Source organism: Triturus cristatus, chromosome 5_2 (assembly GCF_964204655.1).
Source record: "Triturus cristatus chromosome 5_2, aTriCri1.1, whole genome shotgun sequence".
Lineage (NCBI taxonomy): Eukaryota > Metazoa > Chordata > Amphibia > Caudata > Salamandridae > Triturus > Triturus cristatus.
The window spans coordinates 981,292,936-981,312,785 of record NC_140588.1 but is presented as its reverse complement, the minus strand read 5'-3'; the positions used below and the strand labels follow the sequence as shown (position 1 = coordinate 981,312,785).

Here is a 19,850-nt window from a genome sequence, read left to right as displayed (position 1 = left end):
AGCCATGTCTTTCCGTGTAGCAGTCTTTCCCCTATTTCCTGTTTGTCATGCATGCATGCGTACAGGAAGGGAACCATGAGCACCGAGGAAGTAGGTTAAAAATGTAAACGCCACAGTTCTTGCCAAAAGCCATCACTGCTTTCTTACCTTACGTTCTGCATTAGGAAACATAGTTTGCTTTAATGCAAGAGATGGTGTGTGCGCGCCATTGATATGCGTTCACCATGTCATTCCTGCTTCCTCATGCTAGGTCGGCGGAGATCTCACCGCCCCTGTGAAATTGTCAAAATTTGCACAGTTTGTGAATTTGGAGAAATTTCAGGATTTCATCTCAGAAAAAAGTTTAATTTATAAATGTTTTTGCAAGCAAATTTTGAAGCACAAAACATATTTTGTAGGTGTGATCGCCTGATAAAAGCTCATATTTGCAGAGAAAAAAATCTACCAAATATGTCAGCCAAGAATTTCTCCTACTAATTAAGAACTGCAAATTTTGATTGGTAAGTTTTATTTATAATCGAAACAGTTGGCAGATGAGTTATAACATTTAGTCTTTCAAAATGTTTTATGGCTGAACAGTAACTTACTTCATACAAATAACAATTTTTTCGAAGGCCACTTTCTAGGTTGTTTTTCCCCTTTTATTGCAGTTTACAGATGTAGTGGTATTTTGTGTACCTGTAAACACCGTAGAAGGGCTCAGACATTGCATATGTAAACTTCATTATTTTCCGCGTCCTCTTTTAGAACAGTATAGGTCATATCTCCTAGGCATAGTCCGAGAGCAGAAAATCTAAATTGTGCACAATCTCTTAGGAACGTGCATAATACTTGTGATTTTTAAGATTTCGTTAAAATGGGTTAGCCAGGTAAAGGCAAACAAAATTTCTACAACATATACACCCGATACAACTTGGAGAAGGTTCTTCGACTCCTTAAATCCCAGAGACTGTGTCTTGGAGCACGTTTGACTCAGGTCTGATAGACATTCCTGAGAAGAGTTGACCGTGGCTTTAATGGCGACACCAGCAGCGCTCTGTCCTTGTAAGCCTGGTGTTGTCTCCTATACAGGCTATGTTTGACTGGTTAGACTACCTTTCTCTCTCGCTCTGTGTTGTTTCCTTTTGTTCTTACTTTATCCTGCCACTCTAGAGAAGTGGTACCTTCTTGCCTTTGTAGTTTTTTGCTGCTTTTTTGTTTTTGTTTAAATCTTATTAACATTTTGCACATTTTAAGCATACGAACGAAGCCGTGCTCGTGCGTCAAGAAAGGGTGGTTGCCAACAGTAACCGTGTCTAGTACCAAACAGCAAAGGAAGAGACAGATGAGTGTATCACAGTGACCACAAGAGGTCATAGGGCAGTGTCTATAGACCAGGCGTATCGATGTTGATGAGTCTTACCACCGGAAGGCATGCATGTGAACAGTTCAGATATAGTGCAGTTTGAACCAAACTGGGGACATAGGGTACAACAAAAGGAGGACAACGTAATTCAAAGATGGGTAAGGGAGTCGCTTGAGACCTGCTGCCGTGTCTAGTGTGGCTGGGGGGAGCCCATATCCATCAAGACCCAGTGACAATGAAGTTCTGAAACAGAAGGATCATATCAGTCTGGAAGTCAGCGTTGCTCAACACTCCTACCGGTGGGGATGAACTGCGGGTATCAGCCCCAGGTGTCGTTCTTGGATCCCCTGTGTTAGTGACCATTTCCTGGAGCTTCGAAACCATGGTGTCCCACTGAGGCGCTAGGGGGAATTTACGTAATGCCTCCCCTCCGGCCCAGTTAAGCAAGGATCGGCCCCCAGGCGAATGGGTGCGGCGATAAAGGAGATTTCCATCGCTTGGTGACCAAGCGTTTGGCTGGCTGTTATTAGACCCAGGTCCAGAAATAGAGTGGCTGATCGATATTTTTTATTTCTGCCAAAGAGATGTAATACGTGAGCCTCCCATCTAGGGGGGAATGCACAGGAGGTGCAGGCTGTCAGGGTAGCTGTCACATTGCTCCAGTATTCGCTTAAGACCGGACAACGCCAAAGCATATGGAGAATGTCGGTGTCTAACTGCCGGCAACTGGGGCAGTCCGCGTCTGTGCGGAGGAAGTACCTGTTGATTTGAGCTAGGGTAATGTAACCCCGATGTAACACAAAGAATTGTATTTGCTTGAACCGTTGATTGCGTGGAATGTATGTCGGACTGCCCCGGGCAACAGTCCACTCTCTATCTGTGAATGCCCTCCCGAGGGCCCCTTCCCAATGGCGCCGAAGCTGAGTGAGGTCAGCCACGTGTGATGCCAGATGGAAGATGCATACCAGCGTGTCGGGTGTCTCCCGGTTCCCATCACATGAAGGTATTGCAATGTGTGGTGACTGGGTGGCTCCTGAGCGAGTGCACCCCATTTAGACGATAACAAGGCAATAAGTGTTCTATGTAGTAAAAACTGTCCAGGGCGTAAGATCCCCTCCACTATGCGGTCCTGATATGGGACTAGGGAGCCGTCCTGAAAAAGGTCTCCTATGTCTTGTACTCCCTCCGAGGCCCAGTGCTGTAGCTCAGTCGCCGTTGTGTAGGTGTCCCCTCGTGGAGTTCCCAGCAATGGGATAGCGGGTGCGTATGGGATGGTGGCTTTAGTGAGAGACTCCTACAAAAGCACCTGTAGGCTACGTGGAGTACAAGGGTGTCTGGGGGGGGTCTGGACTTGGAGCAAGTGTGAAAAATCTGTAAGAGGCTACCTAGCATCTGTGGGGGTTGTAATGAAGCTGTGTCTGGTAAGTAACGAGACGATAGCCACCTGGCAACCCATTGCAGCTGGGAAGCGAAGTAATAATGTTCAATGTTAGGCACCGCTAGGCCACCCAGTTCGGAAGGCAGGTGTAGTTTGCCCATGGATAAGCTATGGTGTGATGTCCCCCATATAACGTCTCTCACAACCTTTTCCCTTTGCCTGAAAAAAAGGGGGGGGGAGATAAGGGGTGGAGTGGTGAAATATTAGAGAAGGCGGGGAAGGGCTACCATTTTAATGAGTGCAATCCTCCCGGAAATCGCCAGAGGAAGAGTCTTCCAGAAACCCTTGTAGTTTTTTTGCTTCTGGAGCAGAACCCACTTTCAGTCTCACTTAATTTGCCACCCTAAGCATCATGGCCTCCTGCCACAACTACTGCCATGTTGTGCTCTTGACTAACCTACAGTGTTTCTGCCCTGAACAGAAATGGAGGAAGGATGCAGTGGTGGGGATGCCCTTGCTGCACCTTTAGCCAGGTAACAGAATGGCTCTGTTACAATGGTATTTGACAGTCTTTCTGACCAGGATAAGGCCGTGTTAAACAAGGCCATCCATGGAGCTGCTACAGATAACCGTGGTTTGCCAGTGATCATTAAGAATGTCATAGGGAGGGGTATGGACAAGCACGCATGCCGTCAGCGAGGATCAAGTCGCTGAGCAATTTCGAGGCTGAGATGACCGCATATACAGTAGTCAGTTGAGCCAGACATGTAACCTGGCAGCTGCAAGAGGAAAAGTTTATTTTTGGGAGGCGGAGACAGCCAGAATAGGAAGTTATTTCTTTGGGATGCCATCATGTCAATTTAGCACCTGACGTAGCATTTGGAAAACCCTTCCTTGACAGAAGTATGCTATTGATGTACTGTTGAGATACGTTACATCTTGACATACTCCGTGGTAGGCTTGTTCAGTCATATTCAGAACTTGCTATAGAGCTACAAGTTGGAGTTAATCTTTTTGAATCCTACGGAGTAGCACAGCGACTGCTTTGGAGGTCAATGCATTACAAAAGCCCACTGCCTTTCTTCCTTTCATTATATTCTGCGTTCTCACATTTCACTTCACTTCATCCTTTCCTCCTTAGTTTTCTGCACTCTGAATCTGCCGGCAAGTGGCACTTGTTGCTAATAGATTGCAAATGAAATGCATAAAAAAAAAATGCATGAAAAAAATGCAGGTTAAGCACTGTCTCAATGATGTCACGCTGTCCAAACAAAGACCTTCTCTTTGTGTTTCTTTATGCGTTTCTAGTAAGAGCTGCTGCCTTCAATGAGATATTTTGCCATTGGTACTTTGCTTACTTACGCCTTCCACGGGAGTGACTCTGGGTACAGCATGTCCGTGATGGTTCACTTTGAACCAGCCCTTTGATTGCATTGGAATATTTAACTTGGGTCACATGTGCGATGAAACGAAACACTGGTGCTTTGAGTAATGGGTTCATGCCCCATGATCTTTAAGGGCAAATGGCAGCTTTTGATCCTTCAACACTTTTATCTCAACTTCACACCACAGAGAAAGATTGAGAGCGGGAAAGAGAGGGCACTCAATTGAAAACCAGTGTTGATAAAAACCTGAAACTTTCCCGGACATAAAGAGCTTGCCTTGCATGGTTGCCACCGGTGAATCTTCCTTTTGTTCAGATACATATTCTGTTGTAAGAGACCTGTGGCTTAGCATTCTAAATGGACCACAAGAAGTTCTTTCTTTGTATTTATGGAAACAAGAGTTTTTTGCACCTTCAGAGAAGTGCACATCACAATACAGAACATGAGTTGACTCTGCTCCTAGATGACAGACCACACGCCTGTCCCATATCTGGGCGAGACCCCCATTGATGGTCACCAGGCTGATTCAAGCTGCCCATGATCGAGTCTCGAGTGGGGCTTGAAAGCACTGCCATTAGCTCTGTGGGTATGTGCATCTATCTCCAGCTACCATGGTACATAAATCAGTGTGAGGCAGTCTTATTATTAATATGTGAACACTTGTCTTAGCAATTGAGTCCAATAGAAATGGTTTCTAATTAAAAGATCTGCGTTGTGTAACCCTGGTCACCAGAGGTACAAGTGCTTCTTCTCCAAATTGAGTCTCGGGTTTGTCTGTCTGTCCAGTCTGTCTATCTCATGCTCTCTGCAGAGTCAGGATTTTAAAAGGATCAGCGCTGCCTTAGGCCACTGGTATGGAATTTGCAGGATGATTTTAATTTTGTATTTCGGCCTTCTCTTCTGACAAACTGTTCCCGGTCTCTGACCGAGCACAAACTTTGAACTGGAGAAAAAAGGCAGGTAGTGAGGACTGCATTAGGAGAGATGATGCTTTGAGTTTAGGGTGGGGAAGGGGGTTTCTGCAGTCACTGCGTCGCTCCATCATTGATTATTTGGAGGGCGATGACTAAATTATCTTTTTTGATTAAAAACAAACCAAGTAGGATCATGAGCTTACCCTCCAAAGGGGTCTGTTCACTCATTTTTAACAAAGAACATTGTCCAGCTTTGACTCTACAGTGTTCCTTCAACCCAGTGTGTTATGGGCTAAAATCCAGGAGCGGCAGAAGCATGGCATTGGCCGACTTTATAACCACACTCCGCTTTAACAGGTTTAGGGCTGCTTACTTTACATATGGTGATCAGAAACAAGAATGAGCACATCTTCACATGCACCTCGTTCACAAATGTGTATATATACAACAATTCTGAAGCCAGTATACATAATCGAAAGGGAAATGATGTTTATTTGACCCATCCCAATCTTTAGGAACTGTCTGGAGAAGTCCCCTTTCCGCAGTAGTGTAAAACTAAATTATCCGGCCACCTAGAGTATTTTGCCACTCGAGTGTGTGCCCTTCAGGAAAGCATCAGATGCTGTTTAGTTTGTCCTGATTAATCTGGGCCTTGGCTCTCTGTTTTGTTACTGTTTCATTTCCTCTGCATGAGCCACTCAGCTATGGCATTGAGCAGCTAGAAAACTCTGCGTTCTATTCTTATATTCACGAGAATCTTCACAGATTCTCAGCTTTGTAGATTGCAAGGCTTGAGTGCTGGGTGGATAAAAACACTATCCAAATGCATTTATTGCAGTCTGTTCTGTGTACAGCACCCTTTTTCCAAGGTGCTTCTGCTACAAAAAAAACATTTGTCAAGTGCTCTGCTGCCTACTGGAGTAAGAAACTCCTGTACAGTTAAAAATGCAAGGCGAATCGGAGAGAGAGAGAAAAACAGAAAAACAAACACCATTGATAGCTGAAAACCTGCTTAAAGCATGCTTGCCATGTTTTGCAACACTTTCAGAACGGTTTAATTAAGTTTGACGTATACTAGAGAAAAAATAAATGAGAATCTGTTCGGATATGGTCTAGAGTAGCATTTCCCACACCGGGGTGGTGGAATTAAAGATGCCTTTAAATTCTGTATTTATCTTGTCACCCTCGCTGTGCATCAAATACAGATGTCAAGCAGCAATTTGTCCGAAAACATAGCCTGGCATTTATGTTTTTTAAAATGGGAATTGGTGTTTTCAAACTTCTCTCACTTGCAGTCAGAGAAAGTAAAGTGAATTGTGTGACACTCTTTCAGGGGTACAGGGAGTGCTAAAAAGGCTGTACGATGTCATTTTTGTAACCCAGAACAAGATGTGAATACCTGTATATGAACTGTAATCATTCAGCAGTTAAGAAAGCAAAAATGAAGCTCATTTGTTTTGCAGTTCTGAAGTGTGATGGAAACCAAGATTTTAATACTCTCAAAGCAAATAAAGACACTTTACTTGGTGATGCACAAATGATAAATATTCACTGAATCTCGATTTTCACACCTCATCATTTGTGTGCAATATAGTTTTATCAGTAAAACTATATGTCCGTGCAAATTTAGTGGCTATTTCAATGTAAAATGTGCGATCTGTAAATGACAGTGATCTGCAGCTCAATGCTTTAGTTGCATAAAAAAATCACCCGCCTCGTCAATTAAAGCAAGGTGAGTCGCAAAAGTTTGTTGTTCTAAAAATTGGGCTGTTGCTGTGAAGCACTGTACATTTCCAATTGTGGAGTCCTGATACATATATGTTAATACCAGCTAAACTTTTATTTCCTTCTTTGTAGGGGAAGGAGAGCCTGAACACGTGATTTTGCTTTGCCAGACCAAAAGGCAGAATCATTTGAGATGAGGAATTCGGAAGAGCAACCGCCCACGACAGTGTTACATCGTTTGCTCCAGGAACACCTCCGATACGGGAACCCCAATGACAACCGTAACCTTCTGGCCTTGCATCAACAAGCCACGGGCAACGTGCAGCCCTACAACAACAGTGGGAGTCAGGGGTCTCAGAATGAAGCCCTGACGGCCCAGGACCATCAGCACGTGCCCCATGCTGCCCGCCAGGAGCCCCAGGGACAGGAGATCCAGGTGGACAACAATATCATGGAGAAGCAGCTGCCGGGCAGGCCACAGAACAGTGAGGACCTTCCCACATATGAAGAAGCCAAAGTGCAGTCGCAATACTTCAGGGGCCAGCCGCATACCAGTGTGGGTGCCGCTTTTTACGTCACAGGTGTGACAAATCAAAAGATGAGGACTGAAGGAAGGTCAACTGTTCAGAGGGTCAGCCTGGGGAAGATCCACCAAGACGATGCATTGAAGGACCTGAAACACGGCCACGTTCGCTCTCTAAGTGAGAGGTTGATGCAGCTGTCACTTGCCACAAGCGGTGTGAAGGCGCACGCCCCAGTGACCAGTGCCCCTCTATCCCCACTGTCCCCGCCGCCTGGTGATTTTTACAGGAATTCTAGCTCCCATGACTTTTATAAGAACCCTGGACCTACCCCTACACAGTCAAACATGAAAGGAATGGAGCATAGGGGCCCCCCTCCGGATTATCCTTTTAAAAACATATCCACTCTGCCAGCCATGGGAAAACCTCCAGATCCTGGGCACTTTTATGGTGAACATCGTATGAGCCAACAGGGCCGGTCTGATGGGCCAATGGTGCGATACCAGCATCCTCCGGAGTATGGCGCGCCCAGGTAAGCACTTGTGATGACTCTATTTAATAAATCTTCACATTTTATTATTTTAGCAATAGGTAGAAAAATAACATACAATAACCGCATAAGCTTTGTGAAGTTCAGCGACAGTTGTAACGTTTTGAAAACTGCTTGCGGAGGATGGATAAAAACCCCACCAAAACCACTTCAAGGGAAATAATGTAATTCTGAAAACATTTTTGCTAAGAAATTCTTTAACACAAAAGTTTGCAGACATTTTCTCCCACATGATAAGGTTCTTCATTTTGTAGAAACAATATTTTAACCACCAGGTTACACTAATGGTTCATGAAACTTCTGTAGTGGCTAGAGGAGCGTGGTGAATCTGCCCTGCTCCACTTGTCGGCTATTGGTTTATAATGAGAACGACAACCTTGCCACAACTCATCCTTCCCTAAACCTAACTGTAGCTAGTTTTTAACCTGGTTCCAGTCCGCTTTCCCATGGAATTGTATTCTCTGCTTCGCTAGGGCTTCTTTCGAACCTAGTCATGATCTCGGATGGTGGCACCACAACTGTGGAAGGAACTGATGTGGGAGTGGCAAGGCCAGAATCTGTAGGCCTAAAATGTCAAGAGTTTTTTTATGTTGCTATAATACTTTGTTTCTACAGCTGACTATGCTTACTGGTGGCTTATGCTTTGCGCGTAGATCATGCCCAGCTGTGGCTTAGGTTTCAACTAAACTTACTTAAATGCATCAAGCTGTCTCCCGGAGTTAAATGGTCGCTGCTGACAACTCTGTGACCAGCCGGTCTTGAGTTTCAATCTGGACAAGGCCAACTTACCATTCCATCTTTGCAGGGTCGGTAAATCAAGTACCGTTACATTAATCATAGCATTACCTGTTGTTCACAATGCTTATAGACTGCAAGAAGTGTGCCATGAAGCCCTCTATAAGAGTAGTTATTCTTATTTTCTTTTTTTTTATTTCAAATTATTTTATTACATTTTATAAACGGGTACATTCGCTTTACCGTTACAAGGTACTATCCAAACTTGGCTGGTGTTGACAAGATTACAGGTAGATGGTATACATTTTTTGGCTGTACCCCTTTCAAGTGTCTTGCTAGAAGATTAAGGGCAGCTGAGAGCGAAAGAAAGAGAGTAGAGAAGAAAGGGAGGAGATAGTTACAAGAAGAGTACTTTGGCAGTGGGCCTAGTCTGGGGCTTGCATCGCTTTGTTTTGCGGACAGCCATCCCACTCGAGTGATCTCACGGGGGTTCATAGGGATCCAGATAGTCGTCCAGCCGTTTCCACATCCCCCTAGTAGCTGGCCTCCGGGGTGAATGTTGCAGTGCGGTGCTGTCTGCGCCCCTGAGGTACGTGACCCAATTGAACCAGCCCTTGTATGACGTCTTGGCTGTATCTTTCCAGTTGGACAGGACCATTTTCACTGCTGAGGTCAGTAGGAGGTCTAGTAGAGCCCTGTCAGGTTGTGACTCAAGTGTTGTGGTCATAAATGCGGTGGTAAGGGTAGAGAACTCTGGTTTCAGTGTGCACCGCAGCGCTTTTTGTATGAAAACGAAGATTTTTTCCAAGAAAGTTTTAATTTTGGGGCAGTAGAAGATGAGGTGAGGTAGGTCCCCCTTTTCGTTATCACAGTCCCAGCAAAGGTCGTTTTTCCTGGCCGGGCCGGGGTCCAGTATGTCTTGTGGAGTAGCCAGAATTTTGTTTGGGATAGTATTAGAGAGATTTTGTTACATGAGGGGGAGGCCCAGAGTAGGGTCAGGTCTTGTTCACTTAGTGGGGTGCTGAGTTGTTTTGCCCAGTAATTTGATGGTTTATCGTTAATTTTGGTGGTGTTTGGTCGTAGAAGTTTGTACAGGTGCGATACCTGATGGCCTACTCTGTTGAATTTCGTCATATATTGCATAATTGATGGAGTGTGTTGTGTTAGTTTGGCTTTTGTTAACGCCGTTCTGATTTTTAGGAAATTGTAGAACTCGATGTCTGGTAGCCCATGTCTATCTTTTAGCATAGTAAACGTGATGGGGCTGCCTTCCTCCTCCAGTTCGCCTGGGTAGGAGATGCCTTTCATTTTCCATGCGTCCATGGCCAGGCACTTCCCCCCCCCTGTATTTAATCTTGCTGTTGGCCCACAGGGACTCCCATTTCGCGTTCTTAACACTGTCCTCCATTTTCTTGTCTATTTTGAGTAGGGCAATATTTGTATTTTTAGGTCTCGCCTGACCCAGCGCATGCGCTGGTCTGGCAAGACTTATTGAGAGGGCTCCAAAAAGTGCTACCAGGCCAGCCTAGAGCTACAGTGCATGTGCGTGGGCGCGCACACCGCTTTTACCGCCATTACTTTCACTTTTGCGGCCGCTTTGATGTTTGATCGCGATCACTTGCACGGCCGCTTGGCATAGCCAATAGGTCTCGCTTTTAGGACCTTATAAGTATTTAGTTATGCAACTGTTGCATGGCTAAACACTTATAAGGTCCCAAAGGCGAGACCTATTGGCTATGCCAATGCTTGTTGAATATTGGGCTGTAGGCGTGTGTGTGCTTGTTAGCTGTTAGAAGTACCATTGGGTTTAGGTTGTTTATAATGGCTCGCTCGATTGTTAACCATACTGGCGTGTACACTTGGGGGGGGGGGGGGGGGGGGCAGCCAACCAGTAGGCACCTTGCTTGGCTAAGAAAGCTGTTTGAAAGGTTCTGTAGTCTGATAAGTTTAGTCCACCCCAGATTTTTGTCTAGCCTTAGTTTTTTAATACTTATACGCGCTCTTTTCCCTCGCCATAGGAATTTATTAATCTGGTTATCCGTTTTGCGGTGGAAATAGTCAGTGAGGAAAAGTGGTAGCATGCTCAGCAGCTAATTAATCATTGGGGTAATCATCATCTTGATCGTTTCTATTCTGCCCCACCAAGTTATGAATTTTGGGGACCAGGAATCCAAGAGTCTTTGTTTTCCCTAACAGTAGCTTCTCATTTTGGTCTAGTGTGGAACTAAGGTCGTAGCCGAATTGGATGCCTAGGTATTTGATTAATCCGGTTTGCCAGGACAGGCCCGACCCCTCTAGGATGTCTCTAGTGGAGTGGATGTTGAGGGGTTTACATTCTGATTTGTCCCTGTTGAGTTTATAACCTGAGTGATTTGAGTATGTTGTATAGTGTCTCAGTGCCACAATGGAAGTCCTCGGTTGCTCTGTTACGATGAGGATGTTGCCCGCAAAGGCGGCTAGTTTAATTATTTCCACGTCATTGATACTGATCCCCTTCACTTCTTTGTTAGCCTTGATATCTCTGATCAGGGGTTCCAAGGCCAGCAGGAATAGCGATGGGGACAAGGGGCAGCCCTGTCTCGTTCCGCTTTGTAATGTGAAGTGATCGGAAAGTAACCCATTAACGACCATGCGTGCTCTGGGGTCTCCGTATAGAGCCAGTACCTTAAGTATGTATGCTTCCCCAAGGTTGAATGTGTGCATGCATTGTTCGAATAAGGCCCATGAAACTCTATCGAAAGCCTTCTCGGCATCTAAGGTGATAGCCACCGCCGGTTCTGTTAGCTTGTTGGTGTGTTCCAGTATGTGGCATAGGAGTCTGGTGTTGTCGTTCGACATACGGTTCTTAAGGAAACCTACCTGTGAGTTGCTTATTAGTCTGGGCAGGACGGGGTTTAGCCTTGTGGCCAGGATTTTTGCATACATTTTACAGTCCACATTATTTAAAGATATAGGCCTGTAGTTTTTGGGCAGTAGTGCGTCCTTGCCTTCCTTTGGGATTACGATTATGTTGGCCTCAGACATGGATTGGGATACTAGACCATTCTCCGTACAGTGGTTGAAAACCCTCTTCATGGTGGGTTTTAGGTGAACAAGAAAGGCTTTATAAAAAGTGGCTGTGTACCCGTCTGGGCCTGGTGCTTTGTTATCCTTCAGGGACTTGACCGCCATTTCAATCCCGGCCGTACTGATTTCTTGCCCTAGGTTCTGTGCTTCTTCATTCGTTAGTTTGGATAGGCCGAGTCTATCAAGGTATTTTGTGCACTCCCCCCAGGTTTAAGGTCTGATCATTTTTATAGAGTTCTTGGTAAAACTCTTTGAAGGTCCTTAGGATTTCTTTGTGTCTTGTGTGGGTATTGTGCGAGTCTGTGATGGATGAGATGGTGAACTGGCTTTGTTTGTGCTTCAGGTAGGAAGCTAGGAGTTTACCCGCTCTGTAAGCCTCACAAAGATTGATGGCCTTGTATTTGTTGACCCACAGTCCGGTCCTCGCGCTCAGTATTTTGTTGTACTCGTCCTTTTTCCTTGTGAGGTCTGATAGGATGCTAGTGACTTGTGTGGCACTGGCGTGGGCAGATTCTAGTCTCTTGATGTCCTGCTCGAGTTGGGTCAGTTGTTGGTTTGCGTTTTTGTTGATTTTAGACTTGATGTGGATTATTGCGCCCCTGACTGTCACCTTGAGTGCATCCCATAATGTAGTGGGGTCAGTCTCTTGTGTGTCATTGTGCCTAAGGTATTCTTTTATGGCCTCCTCTATCTTCGCTTTGTTTACTGGGTCAGTCAAGACGTCGCTGTTGAAGCGCCATCTTCGGGGGATGTCTTCATTGTGGCACCCGCTCAACTTAAGGTTGATGCATGAGTGGTCTGAGATAAGCCTGGGGGCATTGTCCGTATGTGGTTTTTTTGCAGAGTTTTATATAGCGCGAACTTGACCCGAATCCAATCGGGTATCAGAGCACTTTACATAGTACCAGTTATGTTAAATGAGATTAAGTGATTTGCCAGATTCCCAGGATGTTCAGCGTCATTACCGAGACTCGAACCCAGTTCCGCAGGTCCGAGGTCGAGCGCCCTAGCCGTTAGGCAAACTCCTCTCCCCTAGTTTAATGTTCAATTAGATGTGTGTGTGTGGGCCTGTGATTAGTATGTAATCTATCATGCTGTACGAGTTATGCGGGTTGGAGTAGAAGGTGTAATCTCTGGTGTCCGGATGTTGAAGCCGCCATGGGTCTTTGAGGTTGAATCTGGTACATATGTTCTTTAGTGTGGAGTGTGCGCTTGAGGGTTGTGAGTGGCAGTGTGATTCTCTGTCAAGTATGTGGTCAAGAGCAATGTTGAATTCCCCTGCCACCACGGTGAGGTCGTTTTGGGGCATATCGTTTAGCCTGCGTGAAACTCCCTCCTAGAACGCGGGATCATCTGTGTTAGGGCTGTATATGTTGGCCACATGAATGATCTCCTCCCCCCTTCTCAAGTGTGTTATTAGTATTCTACCTGCCTCGTCGTGCTGATGTGATTCTATTGATAGGTTGGAGTTCTTAGTTATCTATGTAATTACCCCTCGCTTTTTCCCTTCTGCCGGCGAGCACGCCACTTGGGATATCCAGTTGGCTTTCACTAGTTTGATATCTTCCAGGGATAGTTTGGTTTCTTGTAACAAGATCACATCCCCCTTACTTTTAGCGTGGTAGTCCAGTATATTTTTCCTCTTGACTGGGTGGTTGAGGCCCTTGACATTCAGGGAGACTATCTTTAGGTCAAATGCCAGGTTAAGCTTGTTGGTGGGTGTCATTGGCTATGATAGGGAAGCGCTTGTGTACCTATTCTGTGTCTCCATCTCTTGTTTGTTGCGTTCCTCCCCCTCCTGTTAGGTTTCATTTACTGGTAAGGTGCCGGTGCGCGACCCGTGGATATCCCAGAGTTGGGTCTACCGCTTGTCATTCTTATTCTGTTAACAGTGTAACTTCTTGTGCTGGAATATATAGGTAAGAAAGTGGAAATAGGATGGAATACAGAGGAAAGATAGAAGGAAAAAAGACCAGACGGGCGAGCCCCCACCCCTACATAAAAACATCGTATGTTGAACGTGCGCCGACAGGATCGCCGTTCCGTCTCCTCGGTAGTTGCTATTCTATGTTCTGTCCTTCCCTCAAATACACCTCTACAGTCCTTCTGTCGTAAATATATAGTCTCTTGAAGACACTTTGCATACATAATTAAAAGTCTGTGATAGCTCATAGCTCACCCCTCTCTCCGCCCTCCTGCATCTCCCCGACTGGATAAGCAAAAAGGATATGACGTTCGTCTTGGTTGCTGCTTGCTACTTCGGTGTCTGCTGTTCTGGGCACCTTCTCACTTTGGTTCTGTGAGTTCTTCCACGGGGTGAGCATTGGTTGGGTCCGTTGCAGCCGCTTAGGGCTAAGTCCAAGCACACCTACGTCCTGTCTTCTTGCTGGGCAGGGTTGATCGTGGAGTTGGGTTGTGGGCCTCCTCTCACCTGCTGGCGACGGGAGGTTCCTTCTGGTGTCTATAGGAGTAGGATGGCCTTGTGCTCGTACCATGGGTTCCAGAGTTGTGGTCACCGTACTGTAGCTTGTGTATACTGTGGCTCTTGCTACGCCTTGAGGTTGTATATTGTATTGTTAATCCAAACTTACTTGGAGTTTTACCTAGATTATGAGTAGGGCTCCCGGTTTTACGGTATTTATATTTTCAACATTTCCGTCTGTATTTATCCATATTTATTTTTTGCTGGTTTTTTCTGTATTTATCCATTTTTATTTTGTGTTTTCTGTATAAATGAAGCGTCAATGGGTATTTTTCCACATTTATTTGACTGATAAAGGTATACTCGCATTTAAATGTCCGAAAGGTTTCAGCAGTATACGGTGCAATAGCGTTATCTGAAAACACTTGTATTGTAGAATAGCATAATTAACTGTAGATCTACACTTAATTGGGAAATCTTTTGTCTTTTTTCACCCCCCTCCCCCCCCCCCCCTAACCCCTCCCCTCTCAATCTGTACACCTGCTGACCTGGCACTCATGATTGACAGTAGAAAAAATCATCCTAAATAGACCTATTTTCCATATTTTTCTGTATTTAAAAATAAATACAGACAGGAAAATAAATCAATTGCTGTCTATATTTATCTGTAAAAACGGAAAACTGGGAGCCCTAATTATGAGGTAGCTATGGTTGTTATTATAGTGCATTACCAGCGTTGTCCTGCAAGGGTCTAACAATACGCTCACTCCACCGTCTTCTCCGGTGACGCTCTTCTCTTGCTGGTGCCTGCTTGGGAGATCTCCATTTCTTGTTGTGCTGGGCCATCCAGGTATCTGCTTAGTTCTCTCGAGTCCTCGAAGATTTGTGTTCGCCCATTGTCACTTATCCGAATTCTTGTCGGGCCGGTGAATGAGAAGAGGATGTTTTTCTTCTTCATTTTGTCACGTAGGGCCAGGAAACCCTTCCTGATGTCCACTGTGGGCTTGTAGTAGTCCTGCGTGAGGATTATCCTTTGTCCATTCCACGCGATATGTTGGTTTTTCTGCGCAAAACTGAAAATGGCATCTGTATGTTGTGATCTTAGTGGTTTGCAGATTATTGGGCAGGCCCCTGACTTCGCTGCCGACCTGAATGCAGGGACTCTATATGCTCTGTCCAGCTCAAAGGGTTGGGCAAATTTGAGGTTCGTGATTTTTGGTATAATTTCCTCGATGAAGGTCAGGCAGGACCTTGCCTTATCTTCTTCGCCCTCCGGCACGCCTAGGATTCTTATGTTCCCTCTTCTGTTCCGATCTTCCAACCCCGCCATTTGTTTTTGGAGTGCCACTGTAGCCTTGGTTAATGCTTTTAGATCTTTTTTCACTTGCCGGTCGGCATCCTCAATGTCACTTATTCTCTGCTCAGCATCTGTAAGTCTGTTGTTCGCCACGTGCATATCAGCCCTTACTGCCGCCAGTTCTAGTTGAATTGCGTCAGTAGTCTGTTTTGTGGACTTGGCCAGGCCGTGAACATCTTCTAGCTTTTTTAGGATCGTCTCCAGTGTGCTATTCATGTCCGGCTTCTGCTTGATTGGCGAGTCTGTTAACGTTGGTTCCCCCTTGTTCTTTTTTTTTTAATTGTTGTTGGAGTCTTGCCTCACTCCCTGCCATGTTTGTTAGTCCTCTCTTCTCTTGGTCCAGATCAATTCTTTTCCCTCTTCTAGTTGCTGCGGCCAGCACTTTGTGATCCTGAGCTGTTTTCTGTTGTGTCTGTTGTGTCTGTTGTGTCTGTTGTGTCTGTTTGGACTCCACAGTTAACCCAGCTCGTGCTTCAGTTAGCTCTGCTGGGCTATTTCCCTCGTGGGGGCAGGAGTTTTCCCTCTGTAAGCCTGATATGGGTTGGAGTGTTGATGTTCTTCTGCCCCGTGTTATTAGCAGCGGGAGTAGTTGTTGGTTGCGATTGGTGCCGCTCATCCACTCTTCTCAGCCTCTCACCAACTCTCCTCCACTGACTTGAAGCGATTGGTTTGAGGCTGACTGTTGCTTCTGTGTTTCTCCCCTAGTGCCTCTTTCCTCCAATGTACATGTTGGTGCGTTTACTGATTGTGGGTCTTCTGTGTGTTGCCCTAGAGCTGCCCTGGAGATGGTGGTGACCGGTCTTCCTTGTGAGGCTATTTTTTCTGGCAGCTTCCCCCTGCTCACTATGGCCTTATCCTTTTCCCCTTTATGTTCTGCTGCGTTCCGCTCTGCAGTCACAGTGCATGCACTCTTTCTCCTGCAGTGTGTGGCCCCTCTCAGCTCCTTGAGCGCTGTGCGGGGTTGCTCAGTTAACTGTATTCACCCCCTCTCTGACCACTCTTTCTTCGTTTTTGACACGGCTCACTCAGCGCTGTGCTCCCACGGGTGTGCGGCGCCCCTCTGCGCTCTTCTGTGACTGGTGTGAGAGACCCCTGCCTGGCTGTGCTGTCTTGAAGGTATTAGTGGAGGAAATGGGGTTTTGGATGTAGCTCCGTTACCACAGAGGGTTGCCTTTCTTGCCACTCCCCAGCCCATTCTGTGTGCACCTCTCTGCTCTGTACTCTCCGTTTGTTCTGGGGTTTGACCACAGAGTTGCCTCCACACCGCGCTTCACTCACACCGCGCGACTCGCCCCTCTGCGCATTTTCCGTGACTGTGGGGGTGCCTAGTTGCGGAGTCTTGATGGTAATTTGTGGAAAAGCTGGGGTTTTGAGGGGGCTCCGTTACTGCAGTTGATCGCCTTTTTTCTTTTTTGCCACTCCCCTGTCCGTTCTTTCCACGTCTGTCCTCTCCTTATGTTCTGTTCAGACCTACCTCTACGCCACGCTTCTCTTTCTTCCAGTTCTGTCACCTATTCTGCGTGCGCTCCTGTGGCCGTTCATCCACTCCTGGGGCCGCTCTTCTTGGCTCTTGGCTATGTGGTGCCTCGTCTGACCTCCATTTTCCGGGACGTGGGTCGACTGGTCCCGCTGCTCTATCTCCGATTCTTCTTCTCGGTGTCGTCCCGTGCGGGGGAAAGGAGCTTGGCTCTTCGCAGTCAGCGCTACCGTCCGCAGCTGGTTAACGCCTTCCTGTGCATAAGTGTGCCGAGTTGTGTCGCCTGCGTCTGTGTTATCGGTTGGACCCGTTGCTCTGCCTTATCCAGCTAAAATGGCTGCTGCTGTTCAGTTTCGATTTTACAGTTGCGTTGCCGCCATTAACCTCCTCCCTGAGTAGCCGGTCTGTTTAACTGGTTAGACGGGGGTTCTTGGCTAGTTTTTTTCCTTTTGTCTTTGACATCCAGTACATTACGCAGTCTTGCTTGATTAGCCCGTCGACATCTGCTCTTGCTTCTGCCTTTATACTGGATCTTCACTGGTCCTTCGCTGCTATGCCTATTTAGGTGTGAGTTTCCTTTACCTTTTTCATCGTGCCGACCACGCTCCGCTTTATGAGCACTCGCCTTGGGTTGTAGGGCTGGGTCTGTCTTGGCTTCAGAGTATTGTGCACTGCCCCGCTTGTTGGGATTTTCCCCTCGGTATCAGTTTCACTATTGAGGCTCCATTTTCTCTCATCCGCGCTGCCTCCGGGTCGCAGGCGATAGTGGCCAGATCCACCTTTTTCCCCAGAGAGTATCTCACAAAGTTGTTACAATCGTCTGGGGGTGAACTTCCGATGTCTGAAAAAGTCTATTTTACCCCGGTTCCTCCGGACTAAACTTGCGGGATCGTTGTTTTCCCTCCCGGTATGACGGAGCGGCTGATTCAAGCAAGCCTCCCCCTTGCTGTCCAAGACACGCAGCTAAGAGTAGTTATTCTTAATTGTAACTAACTACTTCTTTGGGGGTGTTTTCTACTCTTGTTTATTTTTTATGAGCTGTTTTAAAGCGTTTACACACTGTAAATATATTATTCGGGGTGCTGTAGAAGATGAGCAGATTCTGATCATTCTCTCGAAGTTGATGTATACAAAGTCCTTACTTGAGAGACATTGCTTGTATTATAGGATGGGCCCCAGAGATTCAGAGAAATGACTAGTGACGTCAGAATGGAAATAGGAGATGGAGAGAGCACTGAAGCAAAAGCAGGGATCATGCTCTGTTTCACTCTTTTTGGATAGTTGACACATATGATCTACCGTATTAACACTCAAAAAGTACCGTGGACTCCCCATACAGGACCTAACGACTACTACTAGGGCCTCAAAAAATGTCCACATGCAACTCGAGTTAAGCCGACAATGGGGAGAATTTTGGTGGAAATACCGGGCGCACCTGCTTGAAGAATGTGTGACTACATGAGTTGCCACCGCAGGTCAGACCATGCAGTACTTTACAACCCTACTCTGGAATGGCTATAAAAACCCAAGGTGAAGGTCGGAAATTCATGTCTCACCGGGTGTATGCTTTTACACATATGACAATATAAACAGAGTTCCATATCCGCTTCGCTGCGGCCGGAATTCCCCCGCTGTGCTGGAAAATTCCACATGTGCGCGGTTCGGACGGCCCCCGGCCGTCCTCCGCACACACCCACCTTGACGTCAGACTGCCGTGGTCCGTCTGACGCACAGAAGAGGATACACAGCCCTGAAGAAGACCTCCGACTAGGCTTTTGGTGTAGGCGTAGACAAACATATCTGTACTTTTAGGGATGACTAATACACATAGATCATCTATAACTATTAGTTTTTAATCATACTGAAGATATTACTCCTTAAAGGAAGTTCCTTGTGCTTTACCCTAAGGTATTTTTAACTCTTTGATCTGGATCCCTGCAATATCCAGGATTTATAAATATATATATATATAAAAACTCCCATCACAGGTGAGGTTGAGTACGCCGTGGTAGTACCATCTTACCAGGGTGGGGTGAGGTGGCCAATGATGAAGCATGCCACATTACGTGGGTGAGACCACCTCATCCAATAATAATAGATTTTTGTTTTGTTAAACCCCTTATTGGTAGTGATTTAGGTCCTGTATAAGGAGTCCACCTTACATTGTGTGTGTTAATACTGTATAGTAGGAGGAAGTACAGTGGTGTATGGCTCCTCTTTCTCTCGTTATGTGATTGTACATTTGATTTGCCATATATGTAATCCCCCATGTGCCTCACTGTGGGTGTGCACTAACCCGCATAGTAACAGCTATGTTACATTATTGACAGTGCATCTGCTATAGTTCGGAGCACACTCAAGTTGTCAGTTGTGGTTCACTGGCTCGACCTCTATGCACCAGTGCACCATGTAATAACACATTAATTTTCATAAATGAAACTGGTGTGGCGCTTTGGGCTTCACATAGGTCGGGGTGTAGGGGGTTGGGGATTGGAGGGGATGTTCTGTGTAACTATTTAGTACACACAATGTTGTGCCGTCTCATATCTGGCTCCCTCTTCCAGTTGGCACGCTACACTGTGCTTAGGTGGTGTGCTAGCTGCAGGGTTAGTTGATGTGCTAGTTGCAGGCGGTGGGCACCTGCATTCCTAATGCAGGAAACGGTGACAAGCGGAGATGAAAAAGATGCCGCAGGCGTGAGATAAGAATGGGTTGGTGGAAGATAGTCATGAGGTAAAATCTGGTTCAGAGCTGGTGGCGGGCTCCAGAGAAAACCTTTGAACATCCTACACTTCTTTGCATTAATTTTAAGATATGAACCACTGACCCCATCTCTGATACTGCACACGTTGCAGGCATTCGCCAGCTCGTTTCTCTTGCTGGATTCTGGCAACAGAATCCCCCGCTATCAGAATTGTATGCGCGCCAAAAACGGATGTACTGGCATCCTCGAATAGGAAGTGCATATGTGGGCG

General features: G+C 46.1%; 1 protein-coding gene across 2 annotated transcripts in view; it reads left to right on the top strand.

Moving 5' to 3' along the window:
* The window catches only part of AMOT (angiomotin), a 260,974-nt gene that overhangs the window by 81,513 nt on the left and 159,611 nt on the right, over positions 1-19,850 (top strand). For both annotated transcript variants that reach the window (XM_085608217.1, XM_085608219.1), the window contains exon 3: positions 6,880-7,800. In XM_085608217.1, coding sequence (XP_085464343.1) covers positions 6,941-7,800 — 860 coding nt within the window. In that variant the 5' untranslated portion in view covers positions 6,880-6,940. The remainder of the gene's footprint in view (positions 1-6,879; positions 7,801-19,850) is intronic.